Below are 22,042 nucleotides of genomic sequence, written 5' to 3'. Positions count from 1 at the left end.
ACTTTCATGATTCAGTGATAACACTAAAGTCTCAATTGGATTAAGCATTTGGCTATAGACCTTTGGTTTAATAACAGTCTCAGTAATTGGGCAGAATTGATTTATGTTGTGGAACTAATGGTCTAGTTGCCTAGGGATCATATGGTAAATAGTCAATGACAATTTACTGCAGGCTTCCTTATAGAACATACTTTAGCCTTCTGCTTCTACTTCTGGGTCATCTAATTATTTAGGAAATGAAATCAGCTTTCTTTAGAAGGTAGACTGGTGCTATTTGTGTGTGCCTCTGGGGTATCCAGACTCTGAAAAGCAAGACCCATGATTTATTTATTTTCTTAATAGATATGGTACAGAATGGCTGACTTTAATGGATACAAATAGCAAGATAGGCTTTTGTGTGTTTTAAACTCCTATGGACCATAATGAAATAATTTCCTATGTTCCTTTCCAGATCGTTCACAGAACCCTGGCGGCCATGTTGGGTTCCCTTGCAGCATTAGCAGCGCTGGCTGTGATTGGAGATGTAAGTTGTAACATTTTCACTTGATAGGGTATAAGATCTAAAGACAGTCCAGGAATTAGGTGTTAGCTGGTGATTTTAATTCTTTTATATACTATTTCCACATTTCTCCCTCAGGTACCATGCTAGAAGCATGAACTAACAAACCTTTCAAAACTGTTGAGTATTTTTCATTTGACACTGTCACACACACATTTTTTATTTCCCATTTTAGTTGAGGAAAGGCTCATCATGGTCATTCATTTGGCTTGGGCTATGTAGCTGAGTGGTGTTAGAGTTGACTCAGTGATGTTAGCCCTTGGGAACTAGAGGAGACCATCATGCCTGGAGCAAAGGTGAGAAATGGTGAGGTTGGGGTTCTGTCTTGCAGTTACCAGGAGGTCCCTAGAGATGTGTGTTTGGGGGTTGATGACACCCCATCAGTGTCTGTGTGTGGTTTTCTGGCAGGAACATAGGAGTGAATGTAGGGAGGCAAGAGAGGTCGAGCACCCACTGGTGATTGAGGCCTGCCATTTTTTGTGGAGCAGTACTGGAATTGAACAAGGTGGCAGCACACAGAACTGGATTTGAAAACAACTCTATAGAATTCAGAGGAGTGTTCTGCAAAGCACTACTACAGGACATTCAGTCAACCAAAGAATAATAACTGGTTTAAAAAACTATGTGAAACTATGTGCAGTTGTCTATCTATCTATCTATCTATCAATCATCTATCTATCATTTATTTTTTCCTGGCTAGAGTTGGTAAAAAAAATACTAACCCTAAGGGTAAAATGTCCCAGAGTCCTAAAACTTATATATAAACCACTGTTATTTTTATTAACTCTTAAGTAGTAGTATAGTGGTAGTTATTTTATTTTAGAAAACATTAATGTGGCACACAGGCTGTGCTGTGGGTAGCTTCCGGCGCCCCTGTGCAATCTTTCCCAACAACCAGAGTCTCAAAGTGCCCTTGCTTCACACTCCATGTTCCCATTTCCCCCATGACTCCAACCTTCCCTACTCTGCAGGGTTGTTAGAAGATGAAGTGAGAGTGGATGGACAACTGGTGAGTAGGACAAGTGTGTCCTTCAGTTATTGCCATCCTGGCCTCATGCTCCAACACCAAGGAAAGCATATGGGGACCTCACTAACCTCAAGGGTCAATCCTGCAATTCAGGCTATAGTTCTTCATGGAGTTGCCAGGGACAGGATTTAAGAAATTTGCTTTTTTTATAAATGCACAGGCTTGACATTATTATGCCTTGGGTCACAAATGGTTTTCATTGATATACTCTAATTTCAAAGGCAAGGGGATGGTGTGATTTTTGACTCTGGCCCAATGAGTGGGCTTGCCATAAAGACTAGCACATTTTTTATAGCTTATCACTAGGAGGATGATGTCCAAGATTAATTGGGAAATTTGTGCTTTGATTACAGAGACCCAGCCTTACCCATGTGGTGGAGTGGATTGATTTTGAGACCTTGGCCCTGCTATTTGGCATGGTAATTACAGTCCTCCCAGCGGGACAGGGCTCCAAGCCTGCTATAACCCTGCACCTTCTCTTTTGCTGCTACTGCTGATAATCTTTCATTATATTAAAGACATTATACTGCTTGACAATTAGGGCTTGATTAAGAAGTGTTAGTGCAGGTCTAGACAATTTCTCCTGTGTAGGAATGGAATGATTGGTGCTCTGGTTAGTTAGGTGGAGAATTGCAGTCATAGGCCTGTCTGATAGTTAAGTAAAATTGCCATTTAAAAATTAATTTTTTAAATGGCCTTAAAATATAAAGTTACTGCTCTTAAAATATAAAATGGAATATTCTAAATAAGTGAACCATGTAAGTTTTGGTGATTGGAAAAACACCTACAATTACATGGAAAGTGGAAGAAATTGTCCCTAAGTAATAGTTTGTGTGTCTTAAACTGATTTAACTAGAATAAGTGAAATCTGGTAAGGGCCTGGACAGCAGTGGGAATGCTGCATGTATTCTTGAACAGGCCCCACAACAGCTAAGTGGTCTGAAGGAGGGCTTTCCCTTTCTGGACAAAAGACCTACTTTGCCTAAAGCATGTTTCCTCATTTTCTTGGTAATGTTTATCCCCCCTGGTAGTCATAACAGAAGGCCATGCTACTCTAGGCTTCAGTGGGATCCAAACTAGCTGCCTCCTCTCTGGGTCGAGTGTAAGGAGACAGGGCAATGTTCTGAACTCAGGCTTTAAAGAGAAACCCATAATCCTGTAAAGTATATAGCAGGGACTTGCATCTGGAAAGAAGAAGGAAGACATAGCAGATGTCTCATAAAGTAAGTAAAAAAAAAAAAAAAACCTTAGGGAAGTGTATGTTTACCATTTTGGTAGTATTTGAAACCGTTTGTAAAAACAAAACAAAACAAAACATCAACCTTAAAGGGATGATATATTAGTTTGCTGGGGCTGCCATAATAAAGTACCACAGACTGGTGTCTTCAAAAACAGAAATTTATTTCCTCACACATCTGGAGGCTGGATTTCTGAGACCAAGGTGTCAGCAGGTTTGGTTCCTTCTGAGGCATCTGCCTGACTTGTGGGTGACGTGCTTCCCTGGTTCGTCATCTGGCCTTCCCTCTGTACGTGTCTCTGTGTTCATCTCCTCTTCTTATAAGAATACTAGTCATACTGGATCAGGGCCTCACTTTAACGTATTCTGAGGTAGGATTTCACCATAGGAATATTTGGGGAAAGCGGCACAACTGAGCCCATAATAAATGGTTTAATTTTTTTCTTATTTGAAGTCAGTTCAGCAAGATTCTAGAACTTTGGAAGTGTAAAGAGAGTCTATATCCAGGCCTCTGCCTTTTATTCTTTATTTCATGGCAGTCAGCCACCTATGGGGCTACTTACCCCAGTCCCTGAGTCTCAGTCTCTTCTGGGTAGTTTTGGCAGCAAATGTGTGGGCCAGCTTCCCCACAACGATGGAAGACCACAGAGGACCTACCCATTCAATTCAGTTCATGTGAAACATCTATTGGTGAGCGAAGCACCACATTCTATAGACAGCAACAGGTGGAGGTGGCCATTTGGGTTAGGATGAACATCAGTGGTCACAATGGATGAGATAGATATTTGTATTGATTCTTTCGATCCATGAGCATGGAATATTTTTCCATCTTTTTGTGTCTTCTTCAATGTCTTTCAAGAGTGATTTGTAGTTTCTAGAATATAGGTCCTTTACATCTCTGGTTAAGTTAATTCCGAGATAACGTATGATTTTTGGTGCTATTGTAAATGGAATGGATTCCCTAATTTCTTTTTCCTCAGTCTCATTGTTCGTGTATAGAAATGCAACTGATTTCTGAGCATTGATTTTGTATCCCGCCACATTACTGAATTGCTCTATAACTTTTAGTAGTTTGGGGGTGGAGTCTTTTGGGTTTTCTATATAGAGTATCATGTCATCTGTGAAGAGAAACATTTTGACTTCTTCTTTGCTGATTTGGATACCTTTTTTCCCTTTTTGTTGTCTGATTGCTGCTGCAAGGACTTCTAGTACTATGTTGAATAATAATGGCGAGAGTGGGCGTCCTTGTCATGTTCCTGATCTTAAGGGAAAGGCTTCCAGCTTTTCCCCATTAAGAATGATATTTGCTGTAGGCTTTTCATAGATGTTTTTACGAGATTGTGCACTGGGTGTTATACACAGCTAATGAATCATGGAACTTTACATCAAAGACCAGGGATGTACTGTATGGTGACTAACATAATATAATAAAAATATTATTATAATAAAAAAATAAAAATAGGAATTAGAAACTGAAATAAATAAAAACAGCTCTGTTTAAAAAAAGATATTTGTATTGAGTCTAAACTGATTTTTGGAAATTTTCTTTTTGTGCAGTATATTTAAAAGACAGTATTGGGCCTACTATTTTCTAAGTACTTTAATTTACATAATTTTGTTGAATTTTTACAACAGCCTTACAAGGAATAAAACATTTAGAGGTGAGATGAGGAAGCCGAAATACAGAGGATTAAAAAATTTTGTTTGCACAAGGTTAAACTACTTCTAAGCGGCAGAATTAGTACTTGAACCTGCACCTTCTTGCTCCAAGTTCAATACATTGGTATATTGTCATCTTAGGAGATAGAATAAAGAATCTTCCAGAAAGTTCAGGCTGGTTGAAATGTCTGGTTGATTAGATTTGGGATAAATGGTACATTACTTTTTGTTACTGTCTCTATGTCATCACCAGAAAGAAGCACAAGTTCTGGGTTCATGTAGAACCCAGAGAATAATCATTTCAATGTAACTGCTCTTATTTATGTGTCTTGATCAAATTGGTGATGAAAATCTGTTTCATTATTTTAGGAAACAAAATTTAACCCAGTTAAAAAATCTTAAAATGTTTCATTGTTGCTTGTGTGGACATGTAGGTACAGAAGGCCACATTCTGGCTTATTTATTTTCCTGCTTCTAGCTTTGTGACTGTGAGCAAGTCATCTCCCTTCTCTGCCCCCTGGTTTCCTGGTCTATAACAGAGTAGTGACAGGCACCCTGGTGGCTCAGTTGGTTGAAAGTCCAACTCTTGGTTTTGGCTCGGGTCATGGTCTCAGGATCATGGGATTGGACCCTGCATCAGGCTCCATGCTTAGCACAGTCTGCTTGTCCCTCTCCATCTGCTCCTCTCCCTGATCTCTCTCTTTCTGTCTAACATAAATAAATAAAATCTTAAAAAAAAACCAGAGAGTAATGATAATACCTGATATTTGTGGTGAAGATTAGGTGGCATGATAATGTACCTTGGGTACATATCCCTGGACAAAAATTTTGAGGTGCAAACCTGCTAACGAGAGACTCCATTCATGAAGTTCGTAAGTAGACTACACTCGGCGAGAGAGCAAGAAGCTTGATGAAGTGGTAGCTTTCATGCAGAGGCCAGAGCTGAGATCTGTAACTGATCACTCTGATGTCCTTTCAGGATGGTGCACTGCTAAAAGTTTCTCCTTACCTCCTTGTTCTGTTTTCCCCACAGATGATCTTGGTAGCCATTTTTTCAGAAACTGGATTTTTTGATTACTGTGCTGTAAAGGTAGGTTTGATGTGGCATTAATATTTATGTATTAATTAATTAATTAATTAATTTTTGCCATGACATATTCAGTTAATAAAACTACCATTTAAAGTGAATATTTTAAAGTTCCATTCTCCTTTTCAAAATCACAGCTGTAAGGTTGGGTACAGTTGCTGCGTAGAGTTAGATGGCTCTGAGCAACACTTTCCCCTTCTCAGTAAACTGAAGAAGGAGATCAAGGAAAAGAGTATTTGAGCTGACTGTGTAACATTAGTTAAATTGACAAGTTGAAAGCTAAATATCAAATATTGATTTGCATTTTGGAGCATCTAAATATTTCAAGTCATCAGCTTCTGGTTACTTGCTTTTTGGTGAAATAATTTCAGTGATTACTTTCTAATGATTGAACATATAAACATTCACTTTTATAACTGGAATCCTGGGGAAACCACCAGCAAGTTCTGGCAGCCAGACTGCACACTGGTGCTATCACTCAGGGTTGGTGAGAGGAGATCTTGCCATGCTCTGCTAATGCAAAGGCTAATGTTGTGCTTGATTTTTTTTTTCTTTTTTGGAACTGGAAAGTTTTTTTAAAAGATTATTTATTTATCAAAGCTTTTTGCAGACTCTGAATGATAGAACTGTGCTATGATTTTTGCCATCTTTGTGTACCATCTTGCACCTTCAAATATCTGGTCTCCTCCTCCCAATATTGGTACTAAAAGTCCCTAAGATCTAAGTTGCCAACAGTCAGCCAGCTCAAGGGTCACAGCCCAGTCTGTCCAACCAAAAGGAGATTGTCAAATACTGGATAATGTTAAAGGTATAGAGGGCCATAACCTTGTAATCAGTGAACCGTCATATGGCACTGTGAGAAAGGGAATCGGAGGGAAGGAACATAGGTCAGCGTGGATTCAGAATGGCCAGGTACAAGATATCACTTCCTCATTTTAACAAATTTAGGAATTCATGAGTCTAAGTTTTAACCACCATGCAGTGTTTTTTTGGACCCCTAGTTCTTAGAATCCCTAATGAAAAGTCACATTTATTCTTCAACCCCACTGATCCTGGCTTGTTTCTTTCTGTGTGTGCATCTCAGACATACCGACTGTCTAGGGGAAGAGTGTGGGCCATGATCATCATGTTGTGTCTCATTGCTGCTGTCCTGTCTGCCTTCCTGGACAATGTCACCACATTGCTGCTTTTTACTCCTGTGACCATAAGGTATGCAGAGTGGCCCTGCATGGGCATTAGGCCAGACTCATGGTGGTGTGTTCTCACTGCTCAATCTAGTCCCCCTTTCCCTTTGCTGGTGTGCCCAGGTCTAGCCTATGCATCCCTTGGGACTGTGGTGCTCAGTGTTCTTGGCTAAGGCTATGGTTTTGGCTGTAGCTGTGGTTGTGACAGCAGCAGTGGTGGCCACAGAAACACCTGTGGGAGTCAGAAGATTCAGGTTTTGCTGTCCAGAGGTCGGGGACAGACTGTTAGGTGCCAGAAGTTCTTGTCCATTGGGCTGGTCACAGATGTGTCAGAGCAGTGTGGGAGCTCCTGCCATGTGGGCAGGAGCATGTAGCCAGGGGCTGAGGAAGGTGGGGCACCTGTCTTGCTCTCACCAGGATCCTTGAAGGGTTGCAGGACCTGGCCTGACAGGCTTTGCAGAGTAATTTTGGGAAAGAGAGATTCAGTTTGATTCCCCATTTCATTCCTTTTAATTCCATCCACTTCATTAATTAGACATTTATTGAGCATCAGAGGCCATTTGCCCTGAATCTTCTGAAGCTTGAGCTTCAGACCCAGTCATTATGTAGGCTCCTTGCAAGGCCATGGGCCTATACTTTTATCATACTTGTTTTTTTTAAAGATTTTATTTATTTGAGAGAGAGAGAGCACAAGTGGGGAGGGGGGCAGAGGGAAAGAGATAATCTCAAGCAGACTCTGTGCTGAGCATGGAGCCCAACTTGGGGCTTGATCTCACAACCCTGAGATCATGACCTGAGCCGAAATCAAGAGTTGGATGCTCAACCGATGAGGCACCCAGGTGTCCCATTTTATCCATACTTAATGTTCTTTATTTTGAAGATGGTTCCCCAGCATATCATGGTCGTTCCCTGCTTAGACTGATCATGTCCTGGTATTTGGCTGGTCCTAGGGAAACAGGTACCCCCTGGGAGTTCAGGGGAGGAAGCTACATAATGAAAGTCCCCAGACAAGTCACTTTAGCTATACTTATCTGTGTTGTACCATCAAAGGGACTAACCCAAGCTACTGTTTTGAGGATTTTGCTGGACAAGAGACCCTCCTGGACATGAAGCATGAGACAGCAAATTCACAGTGATCAATAAGGGGCTACTTCCAGGGCTCAGGACTAATTCTAGGTGATGCCTTTGGCATTTGAAGAATGGTGACTCTCAGAGGTGGAGTGAATTGGACCAGGTGGGAGGGATTTGGGGAGAGAGGCAGGAAGGGTAGAGAGGAGCAGAGAGCAGGAAGCGTCCCCATGGGTGCAGCTTACCGTGTGGAGAGTTGGTCTCTTGTCCAAGCTCCTATAAACTTGGCTACCTTTTCACTCCCTGCATGTAGGCAGGAATTTGGGGTGAGGGACACTGGACTCAGGCTTCCTGTGAGGGGAGTGTAACACCTCCTAGTATGTGGGGTTCTTCTGAGGGCAAATGAAGGCTGGAACAAACGTGTTTCAAGGGTGCTGTAAACTTTAACATGTACTACTAATGGCAGGCACCAAACTTTGCCTCGAGGAGACCTCAGGGGGCAAGAGGAAGGCCATACTCACCCCCTCCAACCAGGCAACTCTGCTGCTGTCACTGGTTTGAAAACCATAGTGTCACCTACATGCGGGAGGTCCCAGTGTATTGTTGCACTCTCTGATGGCAGCTCCAATGAGAGCGGGCTTCCAGGGGGCAGCCGTATTCCTGGCATCCCTCAGCCTTGCTGGGATTTGTTTATATCCTCTCTGTTTCAGGAACCAACTTTGTAATTTTCCATGAGAGTAGCAATTCCATTTATTAGTCTAAAAATTGCACCGTTCACGATTCAAGTGTTAGTGTGCTCAGATTCACTATTTATATTACCATATTCTTCATGACTTTATGAGCTTAATCACCTTCTTCTGCCTTTGTCTGGAGTAGCATTAGTCTTCACAGTTAAACAGCTAAGCCCATTTACATAGGATGCCATCTCTGTGCTCACTCCAGCATTATTGATTAGCGTACACTAATTATTTTCTTGCTGGAGGCAGATCCTGGGAGCTTCCTCAGCTGAGAGCTGCTGCTGCTGTTTGGGGTCTGATCCTCTTTTTGGATTCATTCCTGTCCATGGTGCCTGGATGCCATTCCCACTTCAGCTTCCACATGGCTCTGTAGGCTGATCGCCCTCAGATGTGCTCTTGGTTATGCTCCGAGCTGGGAGATGGTGGGAAGGACCCCTGACTGCTGCAGCCTGGAGACCCAAGGCCTGGTTTCTATATGGAAGTGGGCACTGCAGATGGGCAGGTGTGGTGGCCATGATGTGTGTCCCAAACCTTGTTTGAGGCAACATTTTTCAACTTGGTGCTCACTGTATCCACCTAAGGAGCTGTAGAATGCTGCTGCCCAAGCCCAGTCCCAGGGATTGGTCTGTCGTGGGCTGGACAGCAGGATTTCCAAAGGTTCCCAGACAAATCTAGTGCGGAGACAAGGTAGGGAACCACAGCTGTAGAGTGTGTGCTCCTTCTCTAAGGAAGAGCTCCATAGGTAGTAGTTAGCGGGAAGGGGTGAGGAGACACATTAGGGTCTCAGCCTCTGAAAAAGGGAAGGTGGGTAAGGAATTAGCCTGGTAGGTTTGGTGTGAGCGACTGAGGGTTGGTGTTTTGTGTGCTGCCCCACCCCTGACTCAGAGGGGTCTGGTGGCCAGCACCCATTCACTTATGCTGGGGCCTGCACACAGGGAAATGTGCTCCCTCCAGATCTGTGGGGGGGTGTGATGGGGGCACATTTTCACACTGATGGTTCAGATGGGTGGTCGGTTAACTTTCAGAGAAATGCAATTCTGAGGGTCAACTGTACCTCTGTAAACATTGTTGTCTTCGTTTATCCCCCAGCATTGCATTTCTTATAGGGTGTGTGTGTGTATGTGCTCCTCTCTTGTACTAGAAAGTGCTTTAAAAACATTTAGGTTGCACATGGGCCTGTCACAATGGAATAGCATGGCTACTTTTATTTTCCTCCATTTGTGATAGGTTATGTGAGGTGCTCAACCTTGATCCAAGACAAGTCCTGATTGCAGAAGTGATCTTCACAAATATTGGAGGAGCTGCCACTGCCATTGGCGACCCACCAAATGTCATTATTGTTTCCAACCAGGAGTTGAGGAAGATGGTATGTATGTACCAGTGTTACAGGGTTGCTTTCAATAAATATAGACCCCAACTTACTTGCCCATTTAGCATTCTACCCACTGTGGAAGCTTTTATTAGAAACTAAGCTCTTCCATATCACTTCTTCATATTAAGTGCTATTGGTTATCTTGAGAGGGGAGGTTAGGTGACTGATCCTGCAGTGTGGAGTGAGGTGGTCTGATGATTGGATAACATTATCTACTTAGTCATAGTATATTATATTAATGGGAACTGAGGTTTCTTCCAACTAATATTAAGAATAAAATGATATAATTTAAGGGACAGGTTTTTTTTTTTTTCCACAGATGGTCCTGGAACAAATGGGCATTCATATGTAGGAAAAATGAACGCCAATCCACACTTCCCATCTTACCCAAAAATTAACTGAAAAGTGGATTATATACACAAATGTAAACCCTAAAACCTTAAAAGTTCAAATAGAAAACAATTTGTAGTAGAATAGGTATAGAAATAGTTCAAGTGAGAACATGGCTACTGTATTTCATTAGACTGTTTTTAGAACTTGGCTTTCAGTGTCTGTTATCTGTCTCTTCTTTTTTACTTCTTCTTAGACAACATATTAATGAGTTAATACAACAGCTTTGCTGCCCTTGGCCAGCATCACAGTAGTATTAATGTAAAATCCCGAAAATGATGTCTTTCTTGGACATACACTGAGTTAACTCTGTTTAAGGCTTCCCTTAGAGTCCTAGTCTGAGTGCTCTGAACTAAACTGTGGAATATGACTCATGACTGGCTCTGAGTCCTGGGCCTCTACCAAGTCATATAGAAAGCTAAAGGGAAAGAGCAGTCTGTCAGACTATTCCCACATTCCTTCATGACATGCTGACATGCTGTTGTAAATATCCTGAATTTAAATATGATGGTAAAGGGGCGCCTGGGTGGCTTAGCCGTTAAGCATCTGCCTTCGGCTCAGGGCGTGATCCTGGCATTCTGGGATCGAGCCCCACATCAGGCTCCTCCGCTATAAGCCTGCTTCTTCCTCTCCCACTCCCCCTGCTTGTGTTCCCTCTCTCGCTGGCTGTCTCTCTCTCTGTCAAATAAATAAATAAAATCTTTAAAAAAAATATGACAGTAAGGGAGAAAGGTGAGTTTTTTGCAAAAATATGTAGAGGGAGCTGGAGGTGAGCACCCTCTCTGCACTGAGGCTCAACCTAGGATCGTCACACAGCTTTGTGCCAAAGTGACATCCTCTACAGACATGGCCTTAGGGCTTTCCTTGTTTTATTGAAGATTGAGTTCCTTGTCTTCCATTTAATGACTTTTCTTGAATTTTGGGGTTAAACTGTGTCTCACAGAAAAGGTATCTAACGAATGCCCCTTTGTGGATAACCAAGAGTGATTTTAATTTATTTTATAGTAGCTTAGGGATAAGAGAATACTTATTTGTATAGAGAACGCAAATGAACTCATAGTTTCAGGGATAGTGTCTTCAGCAGAGATTAATTTATAAAGCCCCATTATCAATGACATCACAGCCATACATTTGTGTGCACATTTATTCTGCATTATTTAGTTATTCATCCATGAACTGAACTAGAAAGAAAAAAAGATTATAAAATAAAAATTAATTGTGAAATGAATTTTTTAAAATATTCATGAAGAAAGTTAATACTCTATATGTAGTTTAGGGGAGTAATAGACAAAACAGTACTGGACTTTAGAACAGTAAAGAAGTCACATGAGAAAATTCTTCCCCATTCTCTGAGAATTACGAAGAAGTTACAGGAAGTTGTGAGGAAATTTCTTCTACTGTACCCTTTCTACACCCTGTTCACTCCTCCCATATTTCTTGGGATGGCTTTCTGTTGGTGGGATTTCCAGTACTGAACATATAGGTAGGGAAGACTTCCAGGGTCCTCCTACACTGCAGGATTCCATGAGCAACAGTGTGTTGTTCCTTCATCTCCCAACAGGCTGATGGGGATATAATCCTCCTTCACTGATTACATTACTCCTTTATGCCTATTCTATGGAGACTCACCAGTGGTGACTGCAGCTATTTTTTTAAGAGGGGGGAGGGATGGAAGGAGAGGGAGAGAGAGAATCTAATGCAGGCTCCACGCCCAGCGTGGAGCCCATGTAGGGCTCAATCTCACGACCCTGAGATCATGACCTGCACTGAAATCAAGAGTCGGACACTTAACTGACTGAGATACCCAGGCACCCCTTAACTATCTTTTAAATAACAGTTGAAAAATCTGTATAGTGGAGCCATGTCCCCTGTGCATCTGAATGACATGTCACAGGTCAGAAGAAGGCTTTCCCCATAGTGCTCCAGAGATGTGTACACTGGGATGTTCTTCTGGGCTTTCCCACTATGCACTGTGCATGCTGGGGTGTTCTTTTGCTGCTCTTCCACCACCATTTTCTTCCACTCCATCACTGGCAACTTAGATGGTGTCACTCTCTTCTGCTTCCTGCTCTGCCTTTCTGGTCATTTCCTCTTTGTCTCCTTTGTGGGTTTTCTGCTTCCACAGGGCTCTTCAATTTCTGCAGGCCTTGGGGTTCTGCTTTTTTGAACATCTTTCCTCTTGGGTCAGCATTCTGTAGCAGAGCTCGTGCCCTCATGGCCTGCTCTGTTTTCTGTGTACTGATCACCCACTTCTGCATGTCTGTAGAGCACGGAAGGTTCTTACCTCCCTCAGATCCATGTATGTCATGATTTCTCCTCTACATACTCTATCTGTCTATCACATGGAAGGATGTCCCACACCAGATCTTTCCTGTTATCACACCCACTCCTATACTGCTGGGGGTCTTCTCCTTGTTGAGTCTATCTTCAAATTACACCATGATATTTACTAAGACAGTGGGCAGATTCAGCTAAGCCCTACAATTCACTTGACTGTTTCGACTTGTCCCAGAGTTAGCCTGAAAGTGTCCTCCCTAGAAGATGATATTGGTGGGCCAGAAGTTACTCAGCTGGATCCCCCTTGAATATATGTAGTGTATGAGGCTGTGGATGTTCTAATCTGATACTGGGGGATCCTCTTTTCATAGTTTTACATGCCTCAAATTTTGACCACTTCCACTTTTGAATGAGGACTTTGTGGAAAACTAAGAAGAAAGGCTGAGTGGAGCCAAAACCAAAACAGTACAAAACAAGACTGAAAGGGGTAAAATAGAACCAGCACCTGGCAAGAAAGGGCTGCATTTAAGCACTGTATTGATGCAGGGATAATAGTAGGTGGTTTTGTTACTGAGGACATTAAGGAGAAGAATGAAGGAAATTACAGAGGCGTGTAAAGCAGCAGGGAGGCCCAGATACATGCCCCTAATAAGCTTAGTGAAAGTATTTACATTCCATGATACATTGCATCTGCCTGTATTATTTCTTAAGTTTTTCAGCTGGGATTCTCCCACTCTGCATTGTTCTTACTTGATAAATCAACCCATTACAACTATAGTAGCAACCAAATACTTCCACTCAAAGCTGTGTTTTGTTGTGAAGCCCCTTCCGGGAGTTCCTTAGTCCTTTTCTTTCTTTAATTTACCCCTCACTTTTTTTTTTCAATTGTCCCATCATTTCTAACAGGACAAAAATTTATAGTTAATATGTGCAAAAAAGAACCCAGAGTTACTCAGGATACAAGCACCTCTGCCTTAGTGGGCACTTTCCTTCAAAAAATATTGATTACATTCAGAGATCTTCTGTATACATTTGCTGAAGGTAAAAGCACAGAGTAAAAGACAGAAAAACCAGCCAACGATGCTGCTGACATTCCCTGACAGATTAACCTCATGGGGGATTTTACCCCAAAACATCCTCAGCAGCTGACCATGGCAAATAGTTCTGCAGAGAAGCAAAGGAAGTGTGAGGGGAGGGGAAGCTCCTTCCTGGGCCCCTTATGGCCAATAAGGGTTGCTCTGGGCTACCTCAGTTCTGATGGCCATTGGCTGCCCTGTAGAGGGCTGTGCTCTCCAGCCAAGGATGTTCTTCCACATTGATAGCAGGGACTTATATGAAATATTTAAAAAACCCAACTTAGGGGCGCCTGGGTGGCACAGCGGTTAAGCGTCTGCCTTCGGCTCAGGGCGTGATCCCGGTGTTGTGGGATCGAGCCCCACGTCAGGCTCTTCTGCTGTGAGCCTGCTTCTTCCTCTCCCACTCCCCCTCTTGTGTTCCCTCTCTCGCTGGCTGTCTCTATCTCTGTCGAATAAATAAATAAAATCTTTAAAAAAAATTAAAAAAAAAAAGAAAAACCCAACTTACCTTGAAATGGACAAATATTGCCACATAGTTTTGTGTTTTGCTCCCATCTGTCTTTTTTTCAGCCTGGGAGAATGTGTCAGTCCAGTGGAAGGTAGACCCAGTTAAGGTTGAGACTGTCTGTGATAGCCTGTTTTTATTTTCTCCTAAGGTTGCTCATTATTCATGTAGGGATTGGTTTATTGACATGAAACAAACAAACCTTAAACATTTTCAAAATTGTAGAGAAGAGCACCTGTTCTGTGGGTTTTGTGCTAGGCCCTGTGACCCTTGAGCTAACACCTACCACACTGACGTGCCTGCCCCTGCTGGGTCTCAGTGCTTAGTCCTCCCTAGATCTGTCATTTGAGGGGGGAGGGATCCTGAATTGGGAGCAACACCTGTGCAGAGGAGAATCCCATTTGTCATTCATTTCCCCTTTCCTTTTTCCAGGGCCTGGACTTCGCAGGATTTACTGCACACATGTTTGTTGGGATTTGCTTCATTCTCCTGTTCTCCTTTCCACTCTTCAGACTCCTTTTCTGGAACAAAAAGCTTTATAACAAGGAACCCAGTGAGATTGTTGGTGAGTATAAACATCTCCTCATGTAGCCTCAGAGTTTACTATCATAATATTATTTTCCAGAGGAAGTTGCCACAGAAAGGCAGGAGGTTTCTTACATGCAGAACATCAGGGAAACGTTGGTCACTGGGATGTTGCATGCTCGGTATGTTCCTATGTGCCTCCTGGTATGCTCTCTGCTTTCAGGGGCTTTAAATTCATGGGTCTTTCCTCTTTAATTTTCTTTAGGGTGAAATGTGGAAAGCAGTGGCCACTGTTTATAGTTCACATGTCATGACATCATTAAACCATGTGTATAAAGCACAAGTAGTATAGCATGGAGGCTGAGTGTTCAATCATACTTTGAGATTAAATGTGATTACAAAAACAGCAACATAACCCAGCACAGAGGATACTGTACCATGTCAATCAAGTACATGTTGTGATGTGCACTGAGTGTTATACTTAACTAATGAATCATTGCACACTACATCAAAAACTAACTATGTACTATACAGTGGCTAACTGAACATAATAAAAAAAAGAATGTATTAATGATTTACTAGCCAGCAGGAAAAGGGCTCATGACCATCTTATGGCTTTGCATTTTCCTTACTTAAAAATTTTAGTAAATGTTTTATTGATCACATTACTGATCAGGATATATTAGAAGCAATGGTTTATTTGGGAAACAGCCAGCCTCTCCTCAGCCAGACCCTGTACAGGACTTTGTGCAGGTTGCCTGGGTAACAGAGCATATCTGGGCGACAGGAGCACAGTGACAAAGTGCATTTCTTTCTTTGTGTTTTCAGGTGGTGTGGTGTCTTCGCATCCTATTATTCCTCTGTCCTTGTGTTGTACAGGACTTCAAGTTTTATCTTTAGTAAGATAAACAAATACCATTTCTGTATGAAAAGCCAAGGATCTAAGTGTATTCTTATCAGCCCTCCTGCTCATCAGATGGTGACTGTGCAAGGCAGATCGGCCCCTTTCATGCATGATTTTTGTATTCAGAATTTGACTATTTTTATTCTAGTTTGGAGAACACTGTCTCATATACCCTCTCAAGAGTCATCTATATAAAACAAGCTTGTTCTTGGTAAAATTTAGTCACCCAGCTCTCCCAGAGAAATGGAATGATAAGCAGAAATTTCTATTTTAGGCAGTACTTATTGACCACATGCACAAAACACTGGAGTGTCCTTGTGGATTTAGAAATGGTACTTTAAACATAATCAAGCAATAAGAAATTTCTGGGTGGCCTCTCAGCCTAACCCCAAGTGAAGGTGATGTAAGTGCAGGACAAGTGGGCACACACCCTGTACTTCAGCTGCTCATGAGGCAGTAGGATTGGCATGGGCCCCACCCAACAGGACATGAGTGTGGGAGTTAAGCCCAGTGTGGGGGACTAGTAGGGAGAGGGGGTGCAGGCATAGGTGTTGGGGGCCAAATAGAATAATCCTTTTGGCTGCAAGGTTGTGATAGCTTCCTGCTGATATAGCATAGTTTACTTCTTTTGAGAAAGACTGTATTTTCTTGATAGCATTGATAATTCCTCATCCCTGGCAGTCTAAGAGCAGGCCATGTGCTTTTCTTGAGAAAAAAAGAGTCTCAGATCCTGATGTCCTCTTACAGCTTTATTATGGGGGAAACAACTACACATGATCCCATTACTTCTCTGTTTTGAAGAAAAATTTAATCAAAATTGGCTTTTTTTTTAAAAAAAAGATATTTCTGACAGTGAGATGCCTCAATCCACTTTTTCCATTGACCAATGTATTAACTTTCTAGGACTGCAGTAGCAAAGTACCACAGACTGAGTGGCTTAAATGACAGATGGCTTATTTCTACAGATGCTAAGAGGACTTAATAATAAGCCAGAACAGGTGGCTTATTTCCTCACAGTTCTGGAGCCTGGAAGTCCAAAATCAAAATGCCTGCAAGGTTAGTTGGCTCTGAGGAAGGATCTGTTCCAGGCCTCTCTCCTTGGCTTTTAGATGGCGATATTCATGTTTATGTGGCTTTCTCCCTGTGTATCTCTGTCCACATTTCCCCCATGTATAAGGACACCAGTCATCTTGGATTTGTGGCCACCCTAATGACCTCACCTTAACTGATTACACTTGCAACAACCCTATTTTAAGTAAGGTCACATTTTGAGGTACTGGGGATTAGGACTTCACCACATGAATTTTTTGGGGAGGGGTACACAACTCAACCCATAATAACCAGGTAGAGATATTCAGAATGTTTTATCATCAACTAGTATACATAAAATTTGATAATTTAATATTTAGGTTTAGTTTTCTGATGGAAAGGATTGCACCAGATTGGAGCATTAAGGAAACTGTGATCACAATGGATGATTGTGTGGGCATAGCTGTACCTCAGTGGAGAGTTAGAAAGTTATCTTGTCCAGTTATGCCAGGTTCTCTCTAACCGCCCCAGTGATCAGAATGACCTGAGAACAATTATTGTATGTTTAGGTTACCAGGCCCACCCCTGGGAATTCTGTGCTGTTAATAAGCTCTTCTGGAGAATGCTATCTTGACATAAATTTAGGATACACAGATTTAGAAGTATATGAAACAAATCTGTATAATCAACTCCTCCACTCTCCCTGAGTAAGGAGCTGAAAAAAGGTCTGAGGGAAATGGGAAAGAATGGCTGGGACCTGGATGATGTTGAAACCCTATGGCAATGACAAGACAAGCTATAAATCAGCAGAGTGAACTGTGTGGAGTCAGGGCAATTGCTCTGGGCCACTGTAGGTCACAGGGCTCTCCAATTTTAGAATGCTTATTATAACTACAGATTCTCAAGCCTTATCCTAGAGATTTGGGCTCAGTAGGTCTGTACTGGCATCCAGAGCATCTGTCTGAACAGGCTTGGTTATGTTGTAGTCAAAAAGTAACTCTGCCCTGTTCCTTTCCTGTCTTTGCCTTCATTCCCACTGTGTGCTGGCAATACCCTGCTTGTCATCACTTCCCAGAACCTTGAGCTGTTGGACATCAAAGTAGAGAGAATCACTTGTTCCACCACATTATTGACTGGCAAGGATGTCTGTGTTCATAGCTTGTCATCCTGATTGTCAAAAGGCCCCACTGGTCACAGGGGCCAGGATGAGTCAGCCTAGCAAATGCCCAGAATGGAAAAGAAAATTACTTATTTGGTGAAAAGCACAAATAACCACCAAAGTCTTCCCCCTGTTCACCAGAAGCTCAAGCTGCTTCTTGCTAATATTTTGTATAGAATTTTTGTGTCTGTGTACATTAGGGATATTGGTGTAGACTTTACTTTCTTGTGATGTCCTTTTTGCTGTCATAGAATGAGTACAGAAGCATGCCCTTGTCTTCAATTTTTTTGAATGAGTTGGTGTAGAATTGCTACTACTGTTCCCTTAAATGTTTGCTAGGACATTTAGAGACCTGGGTGTGTGTGTGTGTGTGTGTGTGTGTGTGTGTGTGTGTGCGCCACGTGTATGTGTGTGTGCAAGGGTAAGAGGGGAAGTTTTAACTACCAATTCAAAATCCTTCATAGACACAGAGCTGGCTATTATGGTTATCTATTTCTTCAGTGATTACTGGTGGTTTATATCTTTCAAGGAATTTATCTATTGTATCTCAGTTGTTGAAAGAATTATTCTAAAGTTGTTCATAATATTCTTTCATTACCCTTTTAATGGATTTTTTTTGATCATGTAATCTCTTATTCCTGATACTGGTAATTTGTGTCTTTGCTTTTTTCTGATTGTTCTGATTAGAGTTTTATTAATTTTGTTGATATCAAGTAACCAGCTTCTGATTATATAGATTTTCTCTCTCTATTTTTTTCTCTTTTAATGATTTCTACTCTGACATTTATTTTCTTCTGCTTACTTTGGGCTTATTTATTCCTCTCTTGCTAGTTTCTTAAGGCAGAGGCTGAGGTTATTGATTTTATATATGCCTTCTTTTCTAATACAGGTGTTCAGTGCTCTAAATTTCCTTCTAAGTATTACTTTAGTGACCTGCCACCAATTTTCATGTTTTATTTAATTTCCATTCAGTTCAAATTACTTTCTAATTTCCCCTTTGATTTTTTCGATCCTTAGATATTTTAGATATGCTTATTTACCAAATAGTTGGAGATTTTGCAGTTACCAATATCAGAGAATATACCTGGTAAAACTTGAATCCTTTTTAAGTTATTAAGACTGTTTTATGGCTAGCATATCTAGCGTCATAAATATTCCATGTGCACCAGAACAGAATATGTATTCTGCTGTGTTGGGTGAAGTTTTGTCAGTGCAGTCAGTTAGGTCAAGTTGACTGATAACATTGTTCAAGTCTTCTGTATTTGATTTTCTGTCCATTTGTTCTTTCAATTATTAAAAGATGGAAATAGAAATCTCTAATTATGATGGTGGATTTGTCTATTTCTCTTTGCAGTAATGCGATTTTTGCTTTATATATTTCAAAATTCTGTTATTAAGGTATATAAATATTTAGGGTTGTTCTTTCCTCTGGAAGAATTAATACCTTTATCATTATAAAATGACCTTCCCTATCCATAATCATGTTCTTGCTCTGAAATCAATTTTGTTGTTAATGTAGCAGTTCCAGCTTGCTCTTTACTAGTGGTAGTATAGTATATTTTTTCCATCCTTTCATTGCGTCTTTTCATTTTGTTTTATTTATTTTTTAAATTTCAATTCAATTAATTAGCATACAGTGCATTCTTGGTTTCAGATGTAGAGTTCAGTGATTTATCAGTCTTATATAACACTCAGTGCTCATTACATCACATGCCCTCCTTAATGTCCATCACCCAGTTATCCCATCCCCCTGCCCCCATCCCCTCCATCAACCCTCAGTTTGTTTCCCATGATCAAGAGTCTCTTATGGTTTGTCTCCCTTTCTGGTTTTGTCTTGTTTTATTTTTTCCTCTCTTCCCCTATGATCCTTTGTTTTGTTTTGTAAATTCCACTTATCAGTGAGATCATATGATAATTGTCTTTCTCTGATTGACTTATTTCGCTTAGCATAATACCCTCCAGTTCCATCCATGTCATTGCAAATGGCAAGATTTCATTTTTTGATGGCTGAGTAGTATTCCACTGTCTATGTATACCACTTCTTCTTTATCCATTCATCTGTTGGTGGACATCTCGGCTCTTTCCATAGTTTGGCTATTGTGGATATTGCTGCTATCAACATTAGGATGCATGTGTCCCTTTGAGTCACTATGTTTGTACCCTTTGGATAAATACCTAGTAGTGCAATTGCTGGGTCATAGGGTAGCTCTACTGTCAACTTTTTGAGGAACCTTCATACTGTTTTCCAGAGTGGCTGTACCAGCTTGCATTCCTACCATCAGTGTAAGAGGGCTCCCCTTTCTCTGCGTTCTCACCAACATCTGTCATTTCCTGACTTGTTGGTTTTAGCCATTCTGACTGATGGGAGGTGGTATCTCATTGTGGTCTTGATTTGTATTTCCCTGATGCTGAGTGATGTTGAGCATTTTTTCATGTGTCTGTTGGCCATCTGTATGTCTTCTTTGGAGAAATGTCTGTTCATGTCTTCTGCCCATTTCCTGATTGGATTATTTGTTCTTTGCGTGTTGAGTTTGGTAAATTCTTTATAGATATTGCATATCACTCTGTCTTTATATTTAAAGTGCATTTCTTGCAAGTAGCTAACATTTGGGTCTTGTTTTTTTTATCCAACCTGATAATCTCTGTCCTTTATTTGGTATGTTTAGATTATTTATATTTAATATGATTAACGATATGGTTAAATTTAAGTGTATCATCATGTTGTTTTCTATTTGTGCCTTCTCTTCTGTATCCCCCTTTCCCTCATTTATGCCTTCTTTTGAATTAATTACTTAAAAAATATTCCATTTTAGCTCTTTTTTTTTTTGCTGTTACATTTTTGGCTATATTCGTGTTTTGTGAGTTTAGTGATAGTTATACCACTAACTTCAAGTGATATTGTACTGCTTAACACAAACTATAAGAATCTTATAATAGTACCCTACGACCCTGCTATTGCACTACTAGGTATTTACCCCAAAGATACAGATGTAGTGAAAAGAAGGGGCACATGCACCCCAATGTTCAAAAGAGCAATGTCCACAATAGTCAACCTATTGAAGTAGCCGAGATGTCCTTCAACAGATGAATGGATAAAGAACATGTTGTTCATTTATGCAATGGAGTATCACTCAGCCATCAAAAAGGATGAATACCCACCATTTGCATCAACATGGGTAGAACTAGAGGGGATTATGCTAAGTGAAATAAGTCAAGCAGAGAAAGACAATTATCATATGCTTTCACTCATATGTGGAATATAAGGAATAGCATGTAGGACCACAGGGGAAGGAAAGGAAGATTGGATGGGAAGAAGTCAGAGAGCAAGACAAACCATGAGAGACTCTGGCCTCTGGGAAACAAACTGAGGATTACAGAAGGAAGGGGCTTGGAGGGATGGCGTACCTGGGTGATGTGTATTAAGGAGGGTATGTGTTGTGATGAGCACTGGGTATTATATGCAACTAATGAATTGTTGAGCACGACATCAAAAACTAATGATGTACTATATGTTGACTAACTGAATAGAATAAAAAAATCAAAACAAACAAAATAAAAACAAAAACAAAATAGTAGAATTCCATTTCTCAGCTCCTGGCCTGGGATCCTCCCTTGAGATTCATCACTTTGAGCTGGATGACCCTCCTCTAAGCTTTCCGGCAGCCACCACCTCTTGTGAGAGAGCATATCCCACATCGTAATGTCTTCGCCTGTTTGTACCACATATACAGCAACCCCAAGTAATGCTACAGGAGGTTGGTTGAGAAGCTCAGGAAGATAGGGGCTGGAGGTAATCAGAGAGGTGGAGATGAGACATCTGATGTCTCCTGGGCAGAGGCCAGTGTGGCAATGGTAAGAGCCGATACAGCAGGATCAGAGCTCACAATGGTGCTTGCCATTTGAGGATCTTGTCTTCCCTGAAGATCTTTGGCTTTATTCTGCAAGCCTTGGGGAAACAATGGCTATTTGAAAGAAGGAATCTATCTGTCCACCTACATTTATCTATCTTTTTAGATAGATCAGCCTCGATAGATTTATCATCCTAGAAGACAGGTAAATAGGAACATAGATAGATAGATTTCTTCTCTGTATATCTGCCTATAAAACTGTATCTATCTATGACTAACCATGTGTGGGTTGGTAGGAAGTGACTACAGTTGAGGTTACTGAGGAGCAATCAGAATCAGCAAGTATGAGGAGATGAGGCCTGGACAACCTGGGAACTGGGGTAGGAACAAGTGGACCCT

The 22,042-nt window shown here is 41.2% G+C and overlaps 1 protein-coding gene across 2 annotated transcripts in view; it reads left to right on the top strand.

The window, feature by feature from the left end:
- The window catches only part of OCA2 (OCA2 melanosomal transmembrane protein), a 437,584-nt gene that overhangs the window by 156,968 nt on the left and 258,574 nt on the right, over positions 1 to 22,042 (top strand). For both annotated transcript variants that reach the window (XM_034667989.1, XM_034667990.1), the window contains exons 10-15: positions 452 to 523; positions 1,940 to 2,005; positions 5,516 to 5,572; positions 6,654 to 6,778; positions 9,786 to 9,924; positions 14,611 to 14,743. In XM_034667989.1, the coding sequence (XP_034523880.1) occupies positions 452 to 523; positions 1,940 to 2,005; positions 5,516 to 5,572; positions 6,654 to 6,778; positions 9,786 to 9,924; positions 14,611 to 14,743 (592 nt within the window). The remainder of the gene's footprint in view (positions 1 to 451; positions 524 to 1,939; positions 2,006 to 5,515; positions 5,573 to 6,653; positions 6,779 to 9,785; positions 9,925 to 14,610; positions 14,744 to 22,042) is intronic.

This window comes from Ailuropoda melanoleuca, chromosome 9 (assembly GCF_002007445.2).
Source record: "Ailuropoda melanoleuca isolate Jingjing chromosome 9, ASM200744v2, whole genome shotgun sequence".
Taxonomy (NCBI): Eukaryota; Metazoa; Chordata; class Mammalia; order Carnivora; family Ursidae; genus Ailuropoda; species Ailuropoda melanoleuca.
Note: the sequence above shows the minus strand (reverse complement) of the source record. Positions and strands in the feature narration are given on the sequence as shown.